The sequence below is a fragment of the Priapulus caudatus genome, unplaced genomic scaffold, assembly GCF_000485595.1.
Source record: "Priapulus caudatus unplaced genomic scaffold, Priapulus_caudatus-5.0.1 Scaffold1201, whole genome shotgun sequence".
Classification (NCBI taxonomy): Eukaryota; Metazoa; Priapulida; class Priapulimorpha; order Priapulimorphida; family Priapulidae; genus Priapulus; species Priapulus caudatus.
The window spans coordinates 45,421-64,049 of NW_014578262.1; the positions used below are offsets into that span (position 1 = coordinate 45,421).

The 18,629-nt window shown below is 43.9% G+C and overlaps 1 protein-coding gene across 1 annotated transcript; it reads left to right on the forward strand.

Moving 5' to 3' along the window:
• Positions 1 to 4,264: 4,264 nt before the first annotated feature.
• On the forward strand, positions 4,265 to 12,676 carry LOC106815792 (integrin beta-PS-like; the record flags this gene model as incomplete). The annotated part of the gene is given in 15 exon segments (XM_014820298.1): positions 4,265 to 4,419; positions 4,681 to 4,876; positions 5,259 to 5,390; positions 5,691 to 5,872; positions 6,275 to 6,361; positions 6,756 to 6,914; positions 7,274 to 7,459; positions 7,845 to 7,973; positions 8,445 to 8,620; positions 9,325 to 9,511; positions 9,884 to 10,088; positions 10,450 to 10,665; positions 11,164 to 11,303; positions 11,826 to 11,993; positions 12,448 to 12,676. Coding segments are annotated over 15 exon segments (2,406 nt in total). The 3' UTR covers positions 12,541 to 12,676.
• Positions 12,677 to 18,629: the final 5,953 nt, after the last annotated feature.

Below are 18,629 nucleotides of genomic sequence, written 5' to 3' on the forward strand. Positions count from 1 at the left end.
CTACAAGATTTTTCAATGGATGGATGTCAGGCGGTGTATTGACGTTAGTCACACAGCCTGGTCGGGTTAACTCGGTCTATGCAATTAGTGAATTACTACTACGAGTATAGCCATGTTGTGCCCAAACTTGGAATCTTGCACAAACTTGGAATTTCAGCGCATCCGCAGTTTGGGCAACCAATCTTGAGATTGGGCAAACAGAGGTAAACAGAGCTTGCACAAACATATGATTATTAGGATTTCAAATGTTATAATAAAAACTTATATCATAACTATAAGGTCGTATACCTTCTTTCCTCAATGTGTTTGGCACCTTTGTATAAATATTAAATGATTATATTTATAATAAATAATTGGATAAATAATGAGATAAATCTCTTCCTAGTTTGCACCACGCACACCACACACTCGCTATGAGCGGTTGTTGAATCACCAACTGTTTTCAGTTTGCCCAATCTTGAGATTGGTCAGCCAAACTAGGGAATCCGCAGTTTGGGCAGCACAATCGCTGCACAATCTCGAGATTGTGCAGATTCCAAGTTTGGGTACAACAGCCACAAGTTCCCATCTCGCTTAACACTACGTGGCGAGAGGCTGTGTAACTGTGTAACCTCCGCCGTGTAACTAGTCGGAGAGCCTGGTCGGTTCACTACGAGTACTACTAAAACTAGTACTACTGCTACTAGTTAGCATGGCTCATAGGGTCTATGTCTCCCAGGGTACTGCCGGAACGTACCCTGGGTACGGTCCGGTATACCGGAACGTACCCTGGTAACTATCTGATATGGTTAGGGAGTAGGCGTAGGCCACTCCCTAGAGTAGACTCGTTAGTGGAGTAGGCGAGGTACGGTCCGGCATATTAGATAGTACCAGGGTACGTTCTGGCAGTACTTTGGGGGTACATCTAGACCCTCTCAGCGTTAGCATGGGCAGATCCAGGATTTGTTAACGACTAGCGTTGGGCCAGGGCCGCATCATCGGCGCATGGTTAGTTAATTGAATGCGGAATAAAGGCTCATGCGGTACTCACCTGACGAGATGGCTTCATACAGAACAGTGGTAGAAGAATATGAAACAATTGTAGATCCCTGAATTGTCAAAACGAGTTCAAGCGAAGGAATTTCAAGAACTTTTGACATTCCAAGAATAAAATTATATTAAATAAATACGATTTGTATTTACAAACAAAGTTTTAATGGTACCTAGTCAGTCTTCTCCCTGATCTATTGGAACAGGCCGCAGCTCCTTGTTCATTTTTTGGCGTGCCGCTGAGGTCTTGCTCTCCTTGTTCGCTACATCTTTGCAAATATTTGCATGTATCATACAATAACTTCAATCAGTACATGCTACACAATGCCAGTACCCACATAAAATGCTGCGCAGCAAGCGTGTAAGCTAATATGATGAATTGCGCACTCTACACTTTAATATTTAGATGCTTGTCTTAAAAAATTATTTAGTACACACCACTGGCACCCACAGGTCTTAAGAAAGTAGAAGCACAGAAGGATAAAATCCTCGGTGATAATAAAAAGCAAGCGCCGTAGGCGCGCTGCATGCTAGGGGGGTCTGGACTCTGGGGGCATGCCCCCCCTGAAAATTTTTCAATGGTAGACGTCTGGAGATGCAATCTGGTGAGTCTTGCGAGAGAGATGTAGGAACAAAATTGTTTAACCCAAAATTTACTGGAAGCACTGTGCTTCCAGTACTTCTATCTGCGGGCACCACTGGTACACACTATCAAATATAATTTTGTTTTCTCTGCCCAACAGTTGGTCCTACAATGAGCTGAAATGTCGCGGACCCAATGAATTTGTTGTTGTTGTCGTTATTGTTGGTAATAATTTTTTAACAAAGTGAGCGAGTTGTTGCAATTTTCGCACCCATGCTCTCCAACTTGAAACTTGATTTAACTTTTGTTAGTATGGGCATATGGTGGCGTGCATGTACGTGGGGAGGTTCTCGTACTGTAGAATAGTATTCAGATATTGTACAGATCAGACTAGCATCTATTGGGAGTATATTGTGATTGAAAAACCCAACTTTGCCCAGTGGGAAATAAGCGCCGGACACTGGGTATGGCACGCGAGAAAAATCTTCCTGACCTGCCCCCCCCAAATTCCCTCAGTCCGAGTCTGACAAATTTCGAATCCTCTGGTACACATTAAAGAAGATGTAGAGCCTATCTCAATGTATACTCACCCTCCTCCCCTCTCGTGGACAGTCCTGAATAGTAGGAGAGTATGCTGGACTCTGTTTAGGACCCTAAGCTCATAGCCCTGTGGTCATGCCCCTGGGTCACGACTACTTCATCTCATAGTGAATTTGTTACTGGGGAGAAGTCTGATTCTGTACTTTATATCGCCCAATCATTTTACGTAAATTTCGTTTGAGTACTCCCCCTCCCCCACAACGCGTGAATCTTACCACTTGCACGCCACTGACACACTCACAAAAGATGGATTGAGTTGGGATGCATGTGTGTCAAAATCTAAGCATACATGTCAAAAATTGATTCAGGAATGTTTATGAATTACAATGTAAATTGTCCAAAAAGTACAAGTTTACTAAGTAAAACTACCAAGTATGTTCAGTGCAGTGTTGAGTGTGCGTGGCCTTATAACATCTTGCATTTACACTTCTACACTAGAGGTAGAAATGACTGTAGTGTATGAGAAACCAACATATATATACATTCACTCATTCAATCATATGTACTTATGGTCTGCTTTATTTCAAAAATTGGCCATCGATAAAAAAGTGGCTAACGCGTCTCCCATGGATCTTGCACTCGGGTAGCGGATCGAGTCATTGGCATCTCACTGGGCTTTGTGCAAGCATGCCTCTCTGTGTTGTCATGTGTTGAACCTGCACCCAGCCACGGATGCTGCATGACTCAGATTTGGCATGAGCGCAGCAGCACTTCTGCGGCCATATGCTCCTCATTTAGCTGTCTTTGGGTTCAATAATTATAAATAGGGGGGTGGATGGGTGGGGCAATGTGGGGATGTGTGTATCTCATGAGCCTACCTTACTGGTTATATATAAATGCAAGATTTTATGTTTATTCAGCCAATTAATACCTCCCTGATTATTTATCCCCATCTGTAATAACTAGATGAATTTTGTAACAGTTTTTGTGTGTGCATCTGTACAGTTTGTGTTGAATGAAGAGAAAATGTATTTCATTATTGGATCTATATCATAATATACTTGCCATCAAGTTTTACATTTTGCTTTTTCGTTCACGCATTTCGGCAGTGCTATCATACAGAGTACTGTTTCAGGACGTAGGTAGGTTTCACATGTAGGTGGTATTTACTCACCCACACCCCTACTGCACCCCACAGCTGTATCTCTCCTGTGTATGTGTGCAGCAGCTACACTGGCTGTACTGTGTGCCCTCTCATTCACTCAACACTGGCAGCTGCAGGGGCAGGTTGTGAGTGACTAACCTCCCACATAGTGCACACACATTTTCCGGAGCTGTGGTCCCTTAACTGCAAACGCTGTAGCCGGATATATATATATATATATATGTGTATATAAGTTTGTCGGCAGTCCTATTTACGTGAATCTCATCTGAGTTGCCAACTACGACTTACTAACACCTTGTTCTGCCTGAATCGGGGAGAAATACGCAGTGATCATTTGTGGTTGGATTCTGTGAATTACGGTATCAATACATGGTCCCAATCCCTTATTTACCGGTCTGTGGATGATTTGCAGGTAGGATTATTTCTGTTTCCTTTGTTTCGGGGAGCTTTTATAGCATAAATTAATCTTACATCGTGACTCGAATTTCACCACAGCACTGACAGCACTGTTTTTGTTGCCTTGCATACTTGCAGTGATACCCATGAAAATGGGACAATATCCACACCAATGAATTACTGTGGCTGCCCTATCTGGTTTACGTCAATGCACTGCTTATATATTCAGTGCTGCATATATCTCATGCTCTTAAATTGTCTAATACATAAAATAGTGTTGTTAAAAGGGAATTGTTCTTAAAACCCCCTTGTGAATCTTGAGTGTATTCCATGGTGCCCCAAAAGTTCCGATGAAACCAAAAGCACTTGCCTTGCCCTTTTTTATATATAGGGAAAAAAATCAACCACTGTTACATACATTGTTGCGTGTGATACTAATGTTATGTTATTGTTATGGTAGATTTACATACTGAAATGGTGATATATTTGTAACAAACAAAAAGTTTTCTTAACACAATGTGTCTGTTTATCAAAAAAAAATTTGTTTTCAGGCAAAATGCACAACGTTTGGATAGTTTTTCTTCTGGCTGCTCTGGCAACTGCACTAGCTCAGGACACAGTCTCATCCTCCAACCCATGTTCAGCATTCAAGACGTGTGGTGACTGCATCACCGGCAACCCAAGCTGTGCTTGGTGCACGCAAGATGTATGTTGATAAATATTTAGCACAATTTTTTGTTAACTTCAGCTAAATGCTATTGAAAATATTGAAAACAGATAATAATAATAATAATAATTAATAAAATAATGGAAATTATTATTCGTATTTTGATAATTATTAGGCAAATAACTTCACCTAAATTCTTCGTTCAACCACGGCTCCTCAGCCACAACTCCTAATACAATAATGGAAGTTATTACCTTGGCGTGGAACCAAAGACGTGTTATATATTATATATTTCGGCAGGGGTTCGAAGGTCAGGGGTCGCGTTGCGACACGCTGAACAACCTCAAGTCGAAGGAATGTTCTGACGAGTTCATCACGAACCCTTCGACGAAGTTCATGGTGGACAAGGCCGATCCGCTGTCCAGCGGGTCTGTAGGGGTCCAGGATGAGGCCGTGCAGGTGTACCCGCAGGAGGTCACACTGACCGTTAGACCACGTACGTACCCACACCCTGGTTTTCCGACGTTAGTTCCAATGATAATTATGTGTATTAGTTCCAATACGTTGGTTCGTAGTAATGGTTTACCAGCATCCGTACGGAGCAGCGAATGATAGAAATTACGGATCACGTTTTTCCCAGCTTTCTTTTGATCCTATTTCCAGATTTCTTTTGATCACATTTTCAGCTTTCTTTTGATCACGTTTCCACATTTCTTTTGATATACATTTCCAGCTTTTGTTAGATCACGTTTCTGGCTTTCTTTTCGAGTCAGATTTTTATTGGCGGATGCGTAGAACGAAAGATTAACTGTAGTAGGGCTGTTTGTCCATCTGTTGTTTGCATCTAGCGATCAAGTGTCGTGTTTCTACTTGCATAGATAAGCCATATACTATGACTATGGAGTACAGGCAGGCCATGGACTACCCCGTAGATCTGTACTACCTCATGGACTTGTCTAACTCTATGGAGGATGACAAGTCCCAGCTGGCAGCCCTGGGAGATATTCTAGGTAGGTGCTATCCCGACTAGAGTAGGTTACAATAACACAACAATAATTGTGTGGCCTCATAAGCACGAGAAATTTATTATTACCAGAAATAACTAGACTCGCAACCCACGCTGAACCATGGCCAAGCTTTTCTCTTAGCCGTAATACATTTTATTCAGTATCGTGAGATGTGTGCTACATCAACTAACTACTGTATTTCCCGTGTCAATCCGGTGCATGGGCTTCAGACGATGTGCTCCTGCTGGGTAACACCTTGTACAGGTAACAACTAACGAGTTACCTGCCTCTGTTGCCGCGCAGCCGCAAAGATGCAGAGCATCACAAAGAACTTCCGCCTCGGTTTCGGTTCGTTTGTCGACAAGACGGTCATGCCGTACGTTAGCACGGTCCCTGCGAAGCTGAACGCTCCCTGTGACGGCTGTGCCGCACCCTACAGCTTCAAGCATCACCTCGACTTGACAACCAACACGAAACTGTTCTCTGTGAGTACTTGTTGTAGCTAGAACTTAGAAGCCACTTAGTGACCAGGGGGGGTCGTTGTCAGAAATATCGTCAATAGTAACAATGGTATAATAGCAGTATAATACATAATAGTATAAATAATAAACTATTATAACTCGGTATAAAAAAATGAATGTTGGTCTAAAAAGTCATATCTTTTGCACGGCATTTCACTTCAAAAGTTGTGACATGATTTTAAGGTTATGTCAAGTTTTATGATATAAAGCAAGTGGAAACCAATAACATAAAGTGCAGGTTTTTTATTTCGAATCCAAGTTTAGGTATTTTGTTTATGAACACAAACACAGGTGTTTTTATTTACAAATCCAAGTGTAGGTGTTGTTGCACAAACACTGGTGCTTTATTTATAAATCGAAATACAGGCAAAGGTGACTGAGACTCCAGTGTCGGGTAACCTTGACTCTCCTGAAGGTGGCATGGACGCCCTGATGCAGGCTATCGTGTGTGAGGTAAGCAAGCCACACAACGTCACCAATCACAGCCTTGAACGGCGTCTTCTCGTAACCGAAACCAAATTAACTTTGTCAAATTAACTGATATACGTTGTACGGGGTGTACGCTTGAAATGACTACAGGGGGTTCTACAGACCTTGTGTCATTAAATAGCATATTGTTATGAGTATAGATCTTACCTCTATTCTATTAGTAGGCATAATCTTGTATAATAAACACTGAAATTTAAGCATTATTTAATATTATAGTATTAGTTTTTAGTATTAAAACCTTCATGGTTATCTTACATATTGAGTACAATTCTGTTTGTCTTTGTGTGTAATACGTTCTTGTAACTAAAATCATACCATGAAACTATCTCCTTACACGCGAATTCTTGTTCGTGCGTAGGATGCGATTGGCTGGCGCAAGGTGGCTCGCCATCTCGTCATCTTCTCGACGGACGCCAGCTTCCACTACGCCGGCGACGGCAAGCTGGGAGGAATCGTGAAGCCCAACGACGGCGTCTGCCACATGCGGAACAACGAGTACACCATGGCAACGGAACTGGTAGGATGCCGCGCTCTCTAACGCCGTAGTGCAAGTGTATTTGTTTGGCCTCCTTACTCCGAGGCCAGGAGGCGGTCGTAAGAAAACTGACAAGTCTGTGACAAATGTCATGGCCGTGATAGAACTTGATGATAATCCTCGTGATGTGACGAATGAATGAATCGTCGGAAACACACAACGATTTATCAGCTTTTCAAATAAATAAATAAATATCTGAAGCAATGTAAAAGAACTTACTAGAATGAACTTATTCACGCAATTTACGTATATAATTTGCGTAATTTCTTAGAAAGAATCTAAGTAAATGTCCTTGTCGAACTTTGACCTTCGAACTTTGACCTTCGAACTTTGACCTTCAGGACTACCCGTCTATCAGCCAGCTGATCAGGGTCGTCAAGGAGAAGTCGATCAACCTGATCTTCGCCGTGACGGAGAACACGTTTGGCGTGTACGACGAGCTCAGTGCGCTGATTCACGGCTCGACCGCGGGCGTGCTGGCCAACGACTCCTCCAACATTGTCGACCTCGTACAGGAGAATTACGATGTGAGCGAGCGCGGTTTATCGTTTTGAAACTTTGATTGTTGGTTGTCTTGTGTGTGTGTGTGTGGGTTGGTGGGGGCTGAGGGGTGCGTGTGTGTGTGTGTGTGTGTGTGCGTGCGTGTGTGTGTGTGTGTGTGTGTGTGCGTGCGTGCGTGTGCATGTGTGTGCGCGTGCGTGTGTGCGTGCGTGCGTACTTGTGTGTGTGTGTATCGTTCATAAGAGTACATGCATTGCTAGGAACGTATGTTTCGCATTCACCGTACGAGCGTTGGTCACCTTTCACTGGTACTACACTAATCACATTCCCATACTATATGTACCTGCACGACAACATGTTGGATCTGTGCTAACAATGGATGATGTGAGAATCAACGTCTTTTGTCCGCAGAAAATCCGATCGGAGGTGCTGTTGTCGGACAACGCTACCGAGGGCATCACCGTGAAATACCACAGCAGCTGCTTGGGAAATGAAGTTGAAGAAACCAACAAGTGCATGGGCATGAAAGTTGGAGATACTGTAAGTGCCTTCATCTTCAGGATTGTTCTCAACATAATTCGAGTACATTGATAGCAAGCCGTCGTTAGTTCACTATATGTAAATATGTACTATTTCAATCTACTGCAATGTACAGCTTTTCTGTTGTTTCTTCTACTCTTCTTCCCTTTAGGTTTTTGTGAGGAAGCCTCGATTTAAACTATAGCGGTCGAAGTGACAGTGCGTGTTTTCCCAGCATTATACTGACCTAGGTCATGGGGGGGGGGGTCAACCCTTTATACCACCCTCATGTCATGTTATGTGAGCGTGGCGCAAAACACATTGGCGACGTCGGCCGCGTTTCGCCATCGACCTTCGATGTTGTCATTGTGACCTTGAAGGTGACCTTCAACGTCACCTTCAGCGCCCGTTTCATCACTGCCCGTGGGTCTTTGGTGCCCCCCCCCCATCCGTTCGACGCCGTCCTTGACGTTTCACGTTGTGACCTTGAAGGTGACCTTCAACGTGACGATCACGGTCGACTCGTGTCCGGAGAACGGGGAGCAGACGCTGGTCATCAAGCCGGTGAACATCAATGAGGAGTTGCGCATCCGGCTGCGCGTTGAATGCGAGTGTGACTGCGAGAGCTCCGGCGTTCTGGACAGCCCGCGCTGCAACGGCACGGGAACGTAAGCCTGCCGTCCCGTCCAGGGAAATTTTTTTCCCCACTGCAGTTCCAGACCGTAACCCTAACCCTAACCCTAACCCTAATTAAATTTAATTAACACTAATAAATTTAATTAAATACAGGGTTATTGAAAATCACACATGACATATGCTAAATAAGAGTGAAGTCAAGTGAATGGAGTGCGCTGATTGGCTGTGGAAAGATTGGGGTCCGGAACTCAAGTGGGAAAAATAATTTCGCGTCGTCCCGTCCAGGGGAATTTTTTTTTTTTACGGGAGCTCTTTTCAAAAAGTCCGTGGAAAAAATAGCTCTTGTCAATAATTTTACAGGAGCTATTTTGAGCCTCACGGGAGGTTTGAAGAGCGAATCGCTCCCGTGTATTTTTTACCCTGATCCTGTCGCCCCCACACGAGATTCGTTCTCGTGATTTGTCCCCATCGTCCCCTCGCGCGATCTGTTTGTGCAATTCGTCCGTGCTTCCGTCGACGGCTTTTCGAAGCCATTATGGAGATTGCACGTCTCTCTCTATAGATCGTATAGACCGCACATCTATTTTTGGATTACACAGACTGTGCGTCTCTATATAGGTCTCTCTATATATCTCACGTGTCTCTCTATCGATCGCATACGTGTATGTGTCCATCGCTAATCGAACTGCAATCCCTACTCCACTGACGCCGTCCCTCTCTCTCTCTCTCTGCGCAGGTATGAGTGCGGCATCTGCGACTGCCCGCCCGGGTTCAAGGGTCGTCAGTGCGAGTGCGACGCGAAGCAGTACACGGGAGACGCGAGCGAGGACAGCTGCAAGCTCAACCCCAACGACACGAGCGCGCAGACGTGCTTCGGGCGTGGCGAGTGCGTGTGCGGCGTCTGCGAGTGCTACGAGAGAGAGGTACGCGCGCACAAGTCGACCCCGTTATCGTCGTCGTCGTCGTCGTTGATCTCGGCACATATGGCGTTACGTGGTGGATGAGTGTGTAACAAAGGAAATTGTTAGAGGCCAGTGGTGGCAGTGGGAACATCCTGTGAGATGCATCGTGCATCGAGATAATCGAAGATTAACCTCCATATCTTCCATATCCTATCTGTTATAATTTGTTTATTTAGTTCATTTTCAAAACACATTAAAAACAATACGTACTCAAATCAAATATACAGCTGGATAACTAACAAGGATAAATACACGAAAGGGTATGACAAGCGCACTTATTCACATTGTCCTTCTCAAACTTTAACATCGTTGTTGTCGTCGTCGTTGTTGCAGAAACCAGGAGAGAGGGTGTGGGGGGAGGTCTGCCAGTGCGACAATTTCTCGTGCGGCAACTACAAGCTAGCGATATGCGGCGGCACTGGGCGGGGAGAGTGCGACTGCGGCAAGTGCGTGTGCAAGCCGGAGTACAAGGGCGACAGGTGCCAGTGTCCCAGCTCCGAACAGAGCTGCATGGCCGATAACGGACTAATCTGTGCAGGTAAACGCGAGGGTGACGCACGAGGCCGCTGTGATTTTCCACAGTGATGTGGTACACACCTGCTGATCGTTTGTTATTACTATTATTATTATTGTTATTATTATTACTATTATTATAACTATTATATATTATTATTGTTATTGCTATTATTACTACTACTTCTACTACTACTACTACTATTATCATCATTATTATTGTTATTATTATGATGACGATCAGCATCATCGTCATCATCATCATCCTCATCATCATTATCATCATAATTATTATTCTTACTATAATTATTGTTTCCATCATCGGCTCAGACATGCTCGTGTGTTCTCGTCGTTATCATTAATCCTGCGTGTTTCTCCACTGCCAGGCCACGGCAAGTGTGACTGCGGGCGGTGCCTGTGCGACGCGGACAGCCTGTACCGCGGCCCGCTGTGCGAGGACTGCCCGACCTGCGCGGGACAGTGCGAGGACAACCGCGACTGCGTGCAGTGTGTCATGTGGGGCACGGGCATCTACGACACCAAGGAGCTGTGCGACGCAAACTGCGCGAACAAGACGATCATCCCCGAGGACGAAGTGTACGGTGAGTGTCGGACACGCGGACACGGAGGCGTTAGACGCCGATGCCTATGATGATCTATCTCTATGATCTTTTTTTTTTGGCTGTTTTGTTTCATGTTTAGTTCTCTAGTTACGTAATCGCAGAATATTTGTAGATTGCTAAGTGACAGACAGTCATGTCATGGAAAAGTCGATGCGAGAGTGAGTCTGTGGAGCCTTGTAATATTAAAACTTAGCTTTATGTTGGGCAATGGTGTGACCTGTAATGTATTTCACTGAAACAGCTAGCGCTGTCTAAATTTGCTTGCAGCGAGGGATTCGTGTTTGCAGATAGCGTAATAGGTTTTTGTTTAGCGTGATTTCTGTACCTGTCTTTGCAGAGAATGCTGAAGCTGTTTTACAGGTAGCATAATAGGTTCATTAATGTGTTTTGTGTACCTGTCTGTGCAGAGGATGCTTAAGCAGTTTTACAGGTAGCATAATAGGTTCGTTAACATGTTTTGTGTACCTGTCTTTGCAGAGGATGCTGAGGCGGGCGTCCGTAAGTGCCAGTTCAAGGACACCGACGGCTGCACGTTCTATTTCACGTACGAGTACAACAAGACGATCGACACCCAGCCGGAATCCGACGTCGTCATCATCAGGGCACAGAAGACCAAGGTACGACAAATCTAACGCGAGGTTGATCTCGCGCGCGTAGCACCGCGAAGACGAATTCGTGAATCAGCAGCGGCCGACGATGGTGGCTGCCCGCTGTCGCTATGCGGCACTTGTATGTGTATATGTACCGCACCTTTAGCATATCTGTGTGTAGTAACGTATGCGTGCGTGCGTGTGTACACAGTATTGCTTATATGTGTATATGTACCGCACCTTTAGCATATCTCTGTGTAGTAACGTATGCGTGCGTGTGTGCATGCGTGCGTGCGTACACAGTATTGCTTATATGTGTATATGTACCGCACCTTTAGCATATCTGTGTGTAGTAACGTGTGCGTGCGTGCGTACACAGTATTGCTTATGTGTGTATATGTACCGCACCTTTAGCAGATCTGTGTGTAGTAACGTGTGTGTGTGCGTGCATGCATGCGTACACAGTATTGCTTATATGTGTATATGTACTGCATCTATAGCAGATCTGTAGGTAGTATGTATATAGTAACCGGTGTGCGTGTGTTTCAGCACTGCCCCCCGCCGGTTCCCCTCGCCGCCATCATCGCCGGCGTTGTTGGTGGCATCGTCGCCGTCGGCCTCGCTCTCCTCATTATCTGGAAGCTGCTGACGATGATCCATGACCGCAGGGAGTTCGCCAAGTTCGAGAAGGAACGCCAGAACGCCAAGTGGGACACGGTGAGTGGTGGCGCCATCTGTGGCGGACTTTGCGTGCGTGTCCGAGCGAAAGATGTCCTTGTGTTGGCTGCTGCGCGCGGTAGCGTAACTAGCGTTTCTAGTTCGGTCTCGTTCGATTCGGAATTTTGTTTTACGCATTGTAACTTTATATCTGAGTAAATTGAAGGGAAAATTGGTTATTCAGGACTACGTGTGTATACATATATACATAGTCACGAATAATGAATATTGTTGAGTTGTTTGGTTATATTTAACAATTTTGTAGTGGTCCAAGCATGGCTACACATTTTTTACTGGAGTCATAACGAAAAGATCTATTCGTGATCTCACAATGCCTCATGTTTCTATTAGTAGATTTTGCTTAAATAACTTGTTTCTGCAGTAATTTCATGAAGATAATGTAATCGTTTTCAAACTATGTATGGAAAATTCAATGTTGCTGTTTTTTTTTCAGGGAGAAAACCCGATCTACAAGCAGGCGACTTCTACATTCAAGAACCCAACGTACTGGTATAACAGCAACTCAATAAAATTGCCTAAACATTGAAATGAAAAAAAATCTCAATAGAAATGACAACAGAAGGCAGGACAGCAGTGTCTGAGAATTTACACTGATGCTACTTCGGTGGTCAGATCTGCACTTTGAGCTAAATCAGAAGTAATAACTAACTATTGACCACCCCGCGGTGACACCCACAGCGACGTCACAGGTGTCGCGGTGACACCCACAGCGACGTCACAGGTGTCGCGGTGACACCCACAGCGACGTCACAGGTGTCGCGGTGACACCCACAGCGACGTCACAGGTGTCGCGGCGACACCCACAGCGACGTCACAGGTGTATTCCTATTAAGGTTCATCTAGTTTGAATAATGGATGGATACAGTGAGTGAGGTTGAAACCGTTAAACGTGTAATGGTTGTAAAACCGGCAAGTATCCGAATTACAATGCGTTTTTTAACAGTCAACGATAGTGTTGACCTTGGAAATGCCCAATAGGTTGTGCATATTTAAGTTTTTTCAGTACTGTTTTTATGGCCAGTGAAGGATATATAAACATAACTTTGCTATGGGATATGATCATATTTTCAAAGGCAGCAGGTGGTTTTTTTATGTTTTGGTTCTAGGTGTTGTGAATTGTGAGTAAAGTAAGAGAGACTGGGGTGTTTTAGGGTTGTGCAAATTAAGGCGGTTTACTAGTTAATTCAGGATGTGAATTCAGTTAAGTTTACTTGAAAAAAAAACCTACTGTTCAGTACTTTTTAACGAGTCAATGGTTGTTACCGACTTGTATATGACTGTGTACAGTTAACTATGCAATAACATAATTACACATTAATTGCCAGTGTGTATTCAGCCACTATCCAGGATGATGTCACTGTTGGTGCTGGTTTCGTGGTCACTACCAACAAACACATGGTGCCATGCACAGCCTGGCGATCTTGGATGCGAATGTGTGTGTGCTTGTGTGTGTGTTGGTATTGACATGAGAGTCTGCGCAAATGGTGGCTGTGCTCTTGTTGTTTGGTCGACGCGTTGCTAGTGTGTCCGAGACATATGTATAGTTAGTATGTGAATGTGATAGCTGGACTAGCTGTTTCGTGTTTAATGTAGAAACGCAACCTTCCAAGTTATGCACTTGGCTTGAGACAGAGCCAGCAATTAACGTTGCCAACATCCTTTAATTCTAATTATGGTTTCGTGTAAATCCTAGTTGTGTGCGTACGAGCGTGGCAGTGAGGTGACGTAATCGCATCATCAGACATACTTATCATTAGTATGTACCCAGCAGCTTCTGGCGAAAATAGCTGTTCTCGTGTTCTTTTTGAATCAAAAGAGCTTCCTTCCGATCGTATTGGTTCTTTTATACATTAAGTACAGCAGCGCTTGGACCACTGTACATGCTCTTGTGATCTTGATAGCACGTGGGGTTTAGGTTATGCTGTAATGTATTCACCTGGGGCACATTGTCATTGGCGATTGTAGTTACGACTTACGTAGTGTGGGGTGCACTACGCACGCACTGCGAGTTTATCTCTCACAAAGTTCTTTAATGATTGCAAAGAATTACCGTGGCCCCGAAGACTGGTTCTTCATAACATGTGGTGCTGTATATAGATAATATATGTTCTTAACTTGGTATGAAACGTTCGAATGATGTTCGAAAACGCATGCCGTGTAGACTTGGCTGCGCGATGGATGAAAACTGTTGATGTATTGTAACGTGAGGTGAGAAGGGTGCGCTTCCATGTCCGTTAGACTAATCGTGTGTCTTTGCCTGCGAGTTCTTCTCCAAGGATCGTCAAGTTTCGGTGCTGCTGGAGGGAGAATATAAGAGAGGAGACCCTTACACACAGCTAGAGCGCGTGAATGGGATGCCGAACGATTAGCTGTGTATGTGTCGGTGAAATTCTTACATGATGTTTGCTGTGGAATGCGCAGATGGTATCTGCTGCGTGAAAATTTTACAAGGCGGAGAATAACGCGAGGGAAACTTTTATAAGATGGTCGCGTTTGCAGCGAATCAAATTGTAATTGTGAGATTTTAATATCAATATGTTATAATATACATAAGTGAGTGTGAGGGAATTGTTCATATTTATTTAATAGTGTAGAAACCACAGCTGTTGATGCGTCCCGTTCTTGGTTGTGAGCCAAATTTACGTTTTTATGTCTGGTATGGAAACTTCCTTATCTGATATGTCAATCGCGTAGCAATTCTCCTGATAAATCTTTCTAGTTTTTTATCCAGCGAATTTCAAGTGTCGACATTGTGTTTTTATCATTTGTATCATTTATTTTACGATGTGTATAGTACATGTGTTTTCAACATTCTAGCTTTTATAGACCATAGACTAGTGAAGTTTCCGTAAACACTGTCAGCAGCTTGCTAATTGTAGATTAAAATTAGTTTTTTTTTGTAAAAATCTTAATGAGAAATAAAACCTTGCTAATCACTGGCGGTAAAATGACAAAAATACGAACGTGTTGATGTTTATTAATAATTAAATTATATTTATAATTATAATTAAGTTAATAATATTAGCATTGAGCGGCGTGCAATTTTTGAGAGTTCTCCTATTTCTAGAGAATTAGTATGTTTTTAGCAGATATTAGCCATAACGCGTGCAGAGATTGATTCCATTATCTATGCCACCTTTCACAGAGGTTGGGGGAGACTGCATGAGCAGTTATGAATATTAGAGTGACAGACTAGCATGGTCAGTTTTAATTAAGCTCCTCGCGATTATGTGCTCTTTTTTTAAACATTATTTTTAGAAAATAAAAAATACACGTATAGTATATTGTGGCATAGAAATATCTACATCATTTTTTTCCGCTTCGCGAGAACATGGGATGTCATGACACTAGGACCATAGTGTATTATGTCTATGACAGCTTCGCATTAGTAAAGACCGACATGTTACAACCAAATAAATTGCTAAGAGTATAGCTACGATTTTATGCTGAAACGCTAAGGAATCTATTTTAACCTTGTATGTGTAATATCTGTGCCATTGATATGCGGTTTCTGATGCTGCCATACACTCGCACTAGCACTAGCGCCAGGTGCCTATTGCTGCTCACAGATGGCGGTGCAGTCGCAATCGCAATCATGGCGCAAAAACATCAACAAACTAGACCAAGTAAGAACTTGTGAAGTTCGACTTATTGTTGGAAGTTGAATATTTCATCGTTATATATGCATGTGACCAAGTCATCGAGTGTGTATTAGATTCCGATAACGAAACCCGGTAAACAAAAACACGTTGTAGGATATTGTCATCGTGTGTAACAAACTGGTACAGTTAGTGAGTTACAACTTACATGTGTCGATGGCATGCGTACTACAAATACACAATGCATGTAAGTTACATGTCAAGTGCGAAGTGATAGTGCGATACAGCGCTACCCCTGTAGCCTCTCGATCCGCCACGTACAGGGTATACAAAGTAGTAGGAAGGAACCCGATGAGGAATCTTTGTAGGTTAGCATAGTTAAGCTTGCAGCGGGCCTATATTTAGTGATAATAGTAAGTCAGTATACACTGACACTGTAATCTGTAACCCATGGCCATGCCGTGGTTCGCCCATCAATTAAAAAAAATCTCGTCATAATTTAGCCAAATTGGCTGCTTATCGAACACAAACAATCGCACGAGCAACCTTCACAACCGGCGTCTAAACTCTTCCAGAGTGGGGCTGAGACCAATCCGGATGGGAGAGTGTCGCAATCTACACGCATTCTTAGAAAGAAAGAAGTAAATTTAACAGAGTGGCTATATGCCCGGCAGCCGGCATATATCTGACGGCTGCCGGGCACGGTCTTCGATTTCCTAAATGCCGGGCAGGTTTTAATTTTCAGCGTTATCTCAAGTAAATTAGGGTTAGGGTTAGGGTTAGGAACTGCCGGGCATTTAGGAAATCAAAGACCGTGCCCGGCTGCCGGGCATATAGCCACAGCGAAAATTTAAAGTACCTTTCTATCTGAAATTTTGTGGTGCCCTCTTGCAGGGCTGTCTCTCGATCCTTCTCAGATCCGTGTCTATCATTAAGGGTGTCTACTATTCCGTTGTTGATTGTATGCGTCACAAATAGTTTGCTTCATCTGTTCTCTGTTTCTAGTCTTGATTCCCAGTTGAGGTCTGGTGTCATTTTGGTGACACGTCCCGGGTTTCTCTTCATCCAATCATTGGTGACATATAGCGTGCTACACGGCGTTGGACTTGAACTAGGGTCTCAACGTTCTACTGATATTAGGGGTCACAGGCGATTGATGCATACCCTAGGTTAGGCCTGACCGTAGCTGTTTGTGGTGCCTGCTTTAACTGGAGGTGTACAGTCTTTTCAAGTTTCTACGTATAAATCTGAGTGTATGATTAGCAGCCGTGTCAAGTGTGAGCGGACAGAGGGTATGATGGAGCCGTTGCCAGTTGCTCTATGTAGGTTCAAGTTGGCAGAGCAGGGTCTAATATATATATATATATATATATAAGGCTCACATGAGCTATCCCCACATGTAGGGCAAGCACCTCATTCCCAGGACCCACCCTCTGGATGGGAGGGTGACTGCCAGCAACAGCTGATTGGTTTGCGGGCAGATGTGAAAAAAGTTGGGTGACTTACTGCCATTTGGTGACAAGCTATAAACATTGATTCGTACAGCTTAACAAAGACAACCGATCGAGTGTCAAAACTTTTTCGTCAGTAACAATTTCGGAAGTGTTTTGCAATTAACTGAATGATTTTATGTGATGCAGTGCAGTTTGTTGACTTTATTCTGAGTTGTAGTGAAGAATAAGCCGTCTTTTCGATGGGTGTATCAAGAAGAGCACTGTGAGGATAGAAAAGAAGGAATGTTGGGAGATGGTGAGGCTTATGTGCGTATCCTAAGCAACATCCCATTAACTACAGATATTAATAGTTTTCTCAGAAAAACCGCTAGAAAAACCAGGTTTTGCACAAGTGTGCCGCCCTGCATTTATTTGTTAACAGCTGGTGGGTAGTTTTTATACTGACGGCTGTGTTTTAGGAATCTTGTACATCTATATTATGCTCCTCAAGTTACAGGTCAGTACTTTAGCACTTGTGTGATTGACACTTCTGAAACAGGTATGCACACATCTATTTAATTACGGAGTGCTTTATTTGTTTTGGGCAATTCATTTTCGGGAGTATAAGGTGTTAAGACTTAAGAGTAAGAAAAGTATAAATATTGTAATTTTTCAGCTTGAAGCTTGAATTTTGAAGGTGTTTTGTAAGTCACATTGTCAGGTTCAAGGTTGCTAGGTTATCCAGGATTGTGTAAAAGTAATTCACATTGGTTATGATCATTTCTCAACCATTTGGCCCTCCTTTATGGAATTGGATGCTGTGCGCTTGTATCTATCTATCGATCAAACTTTCTGTCTGTTTGTCTGCATGTCTGTCCGTCTGTCCCTCTGCCTGTGTGCCTGTGTGCTAGTCACTCCCCTAACCACGAGTGAAAGCTCCCCGTGCGCTCTGAACCTGAACACGCCCTTCCGAAGATTCCCTCTATTTTTAGCCGAGCGAAAAATGTAGGAAACGCGCTGCTTAGCACTGCCGTATGTCGCTGCGCTGCCAAAAACTTTCCCGAGCGAGCGGGGTCGCTGCGAGCCAGTATGTCTGCTCTCTTCTCGGCTGTTACGGCGACAACGCCTCTTGTTTGTTGGTCAGTCGTTGACGCCGGGGGTTGCCCCGCTTGAATGAAAAGTTTCGCTCAGGTTTTTACACTCGCGGGCGTGCTTGCTCTCTTTGACTGCTCGATTGGGCGAGTGATGCCGGTGAAACGTCGGCGGTGGCAGCCGTGCGTGTGCTTTGTGGGTGCATAGGTCGATCGACGTGCCTGAGGTCCGCACGATATGAAGCGTTTATAACGGATTCCTTCCGACGAAAAACGATCAACTCGCAGTTCAACGAATGTTTTACGAGTCGCGTTTTCTCTTCTTCTGAGTTCCTCTAAGGCTGCAATTAGCGTTTTTTTTTTGCATGTGACAGGTGACACACATGGCCGCAAACGGACCCTATCGCTGTCGACGTCATTTCTGGAATTTATCTGGAACGAGAACTGAAAAGTTCGCGTACGAGATGTAGCGCTGAACTGCGTTTCTGCTCA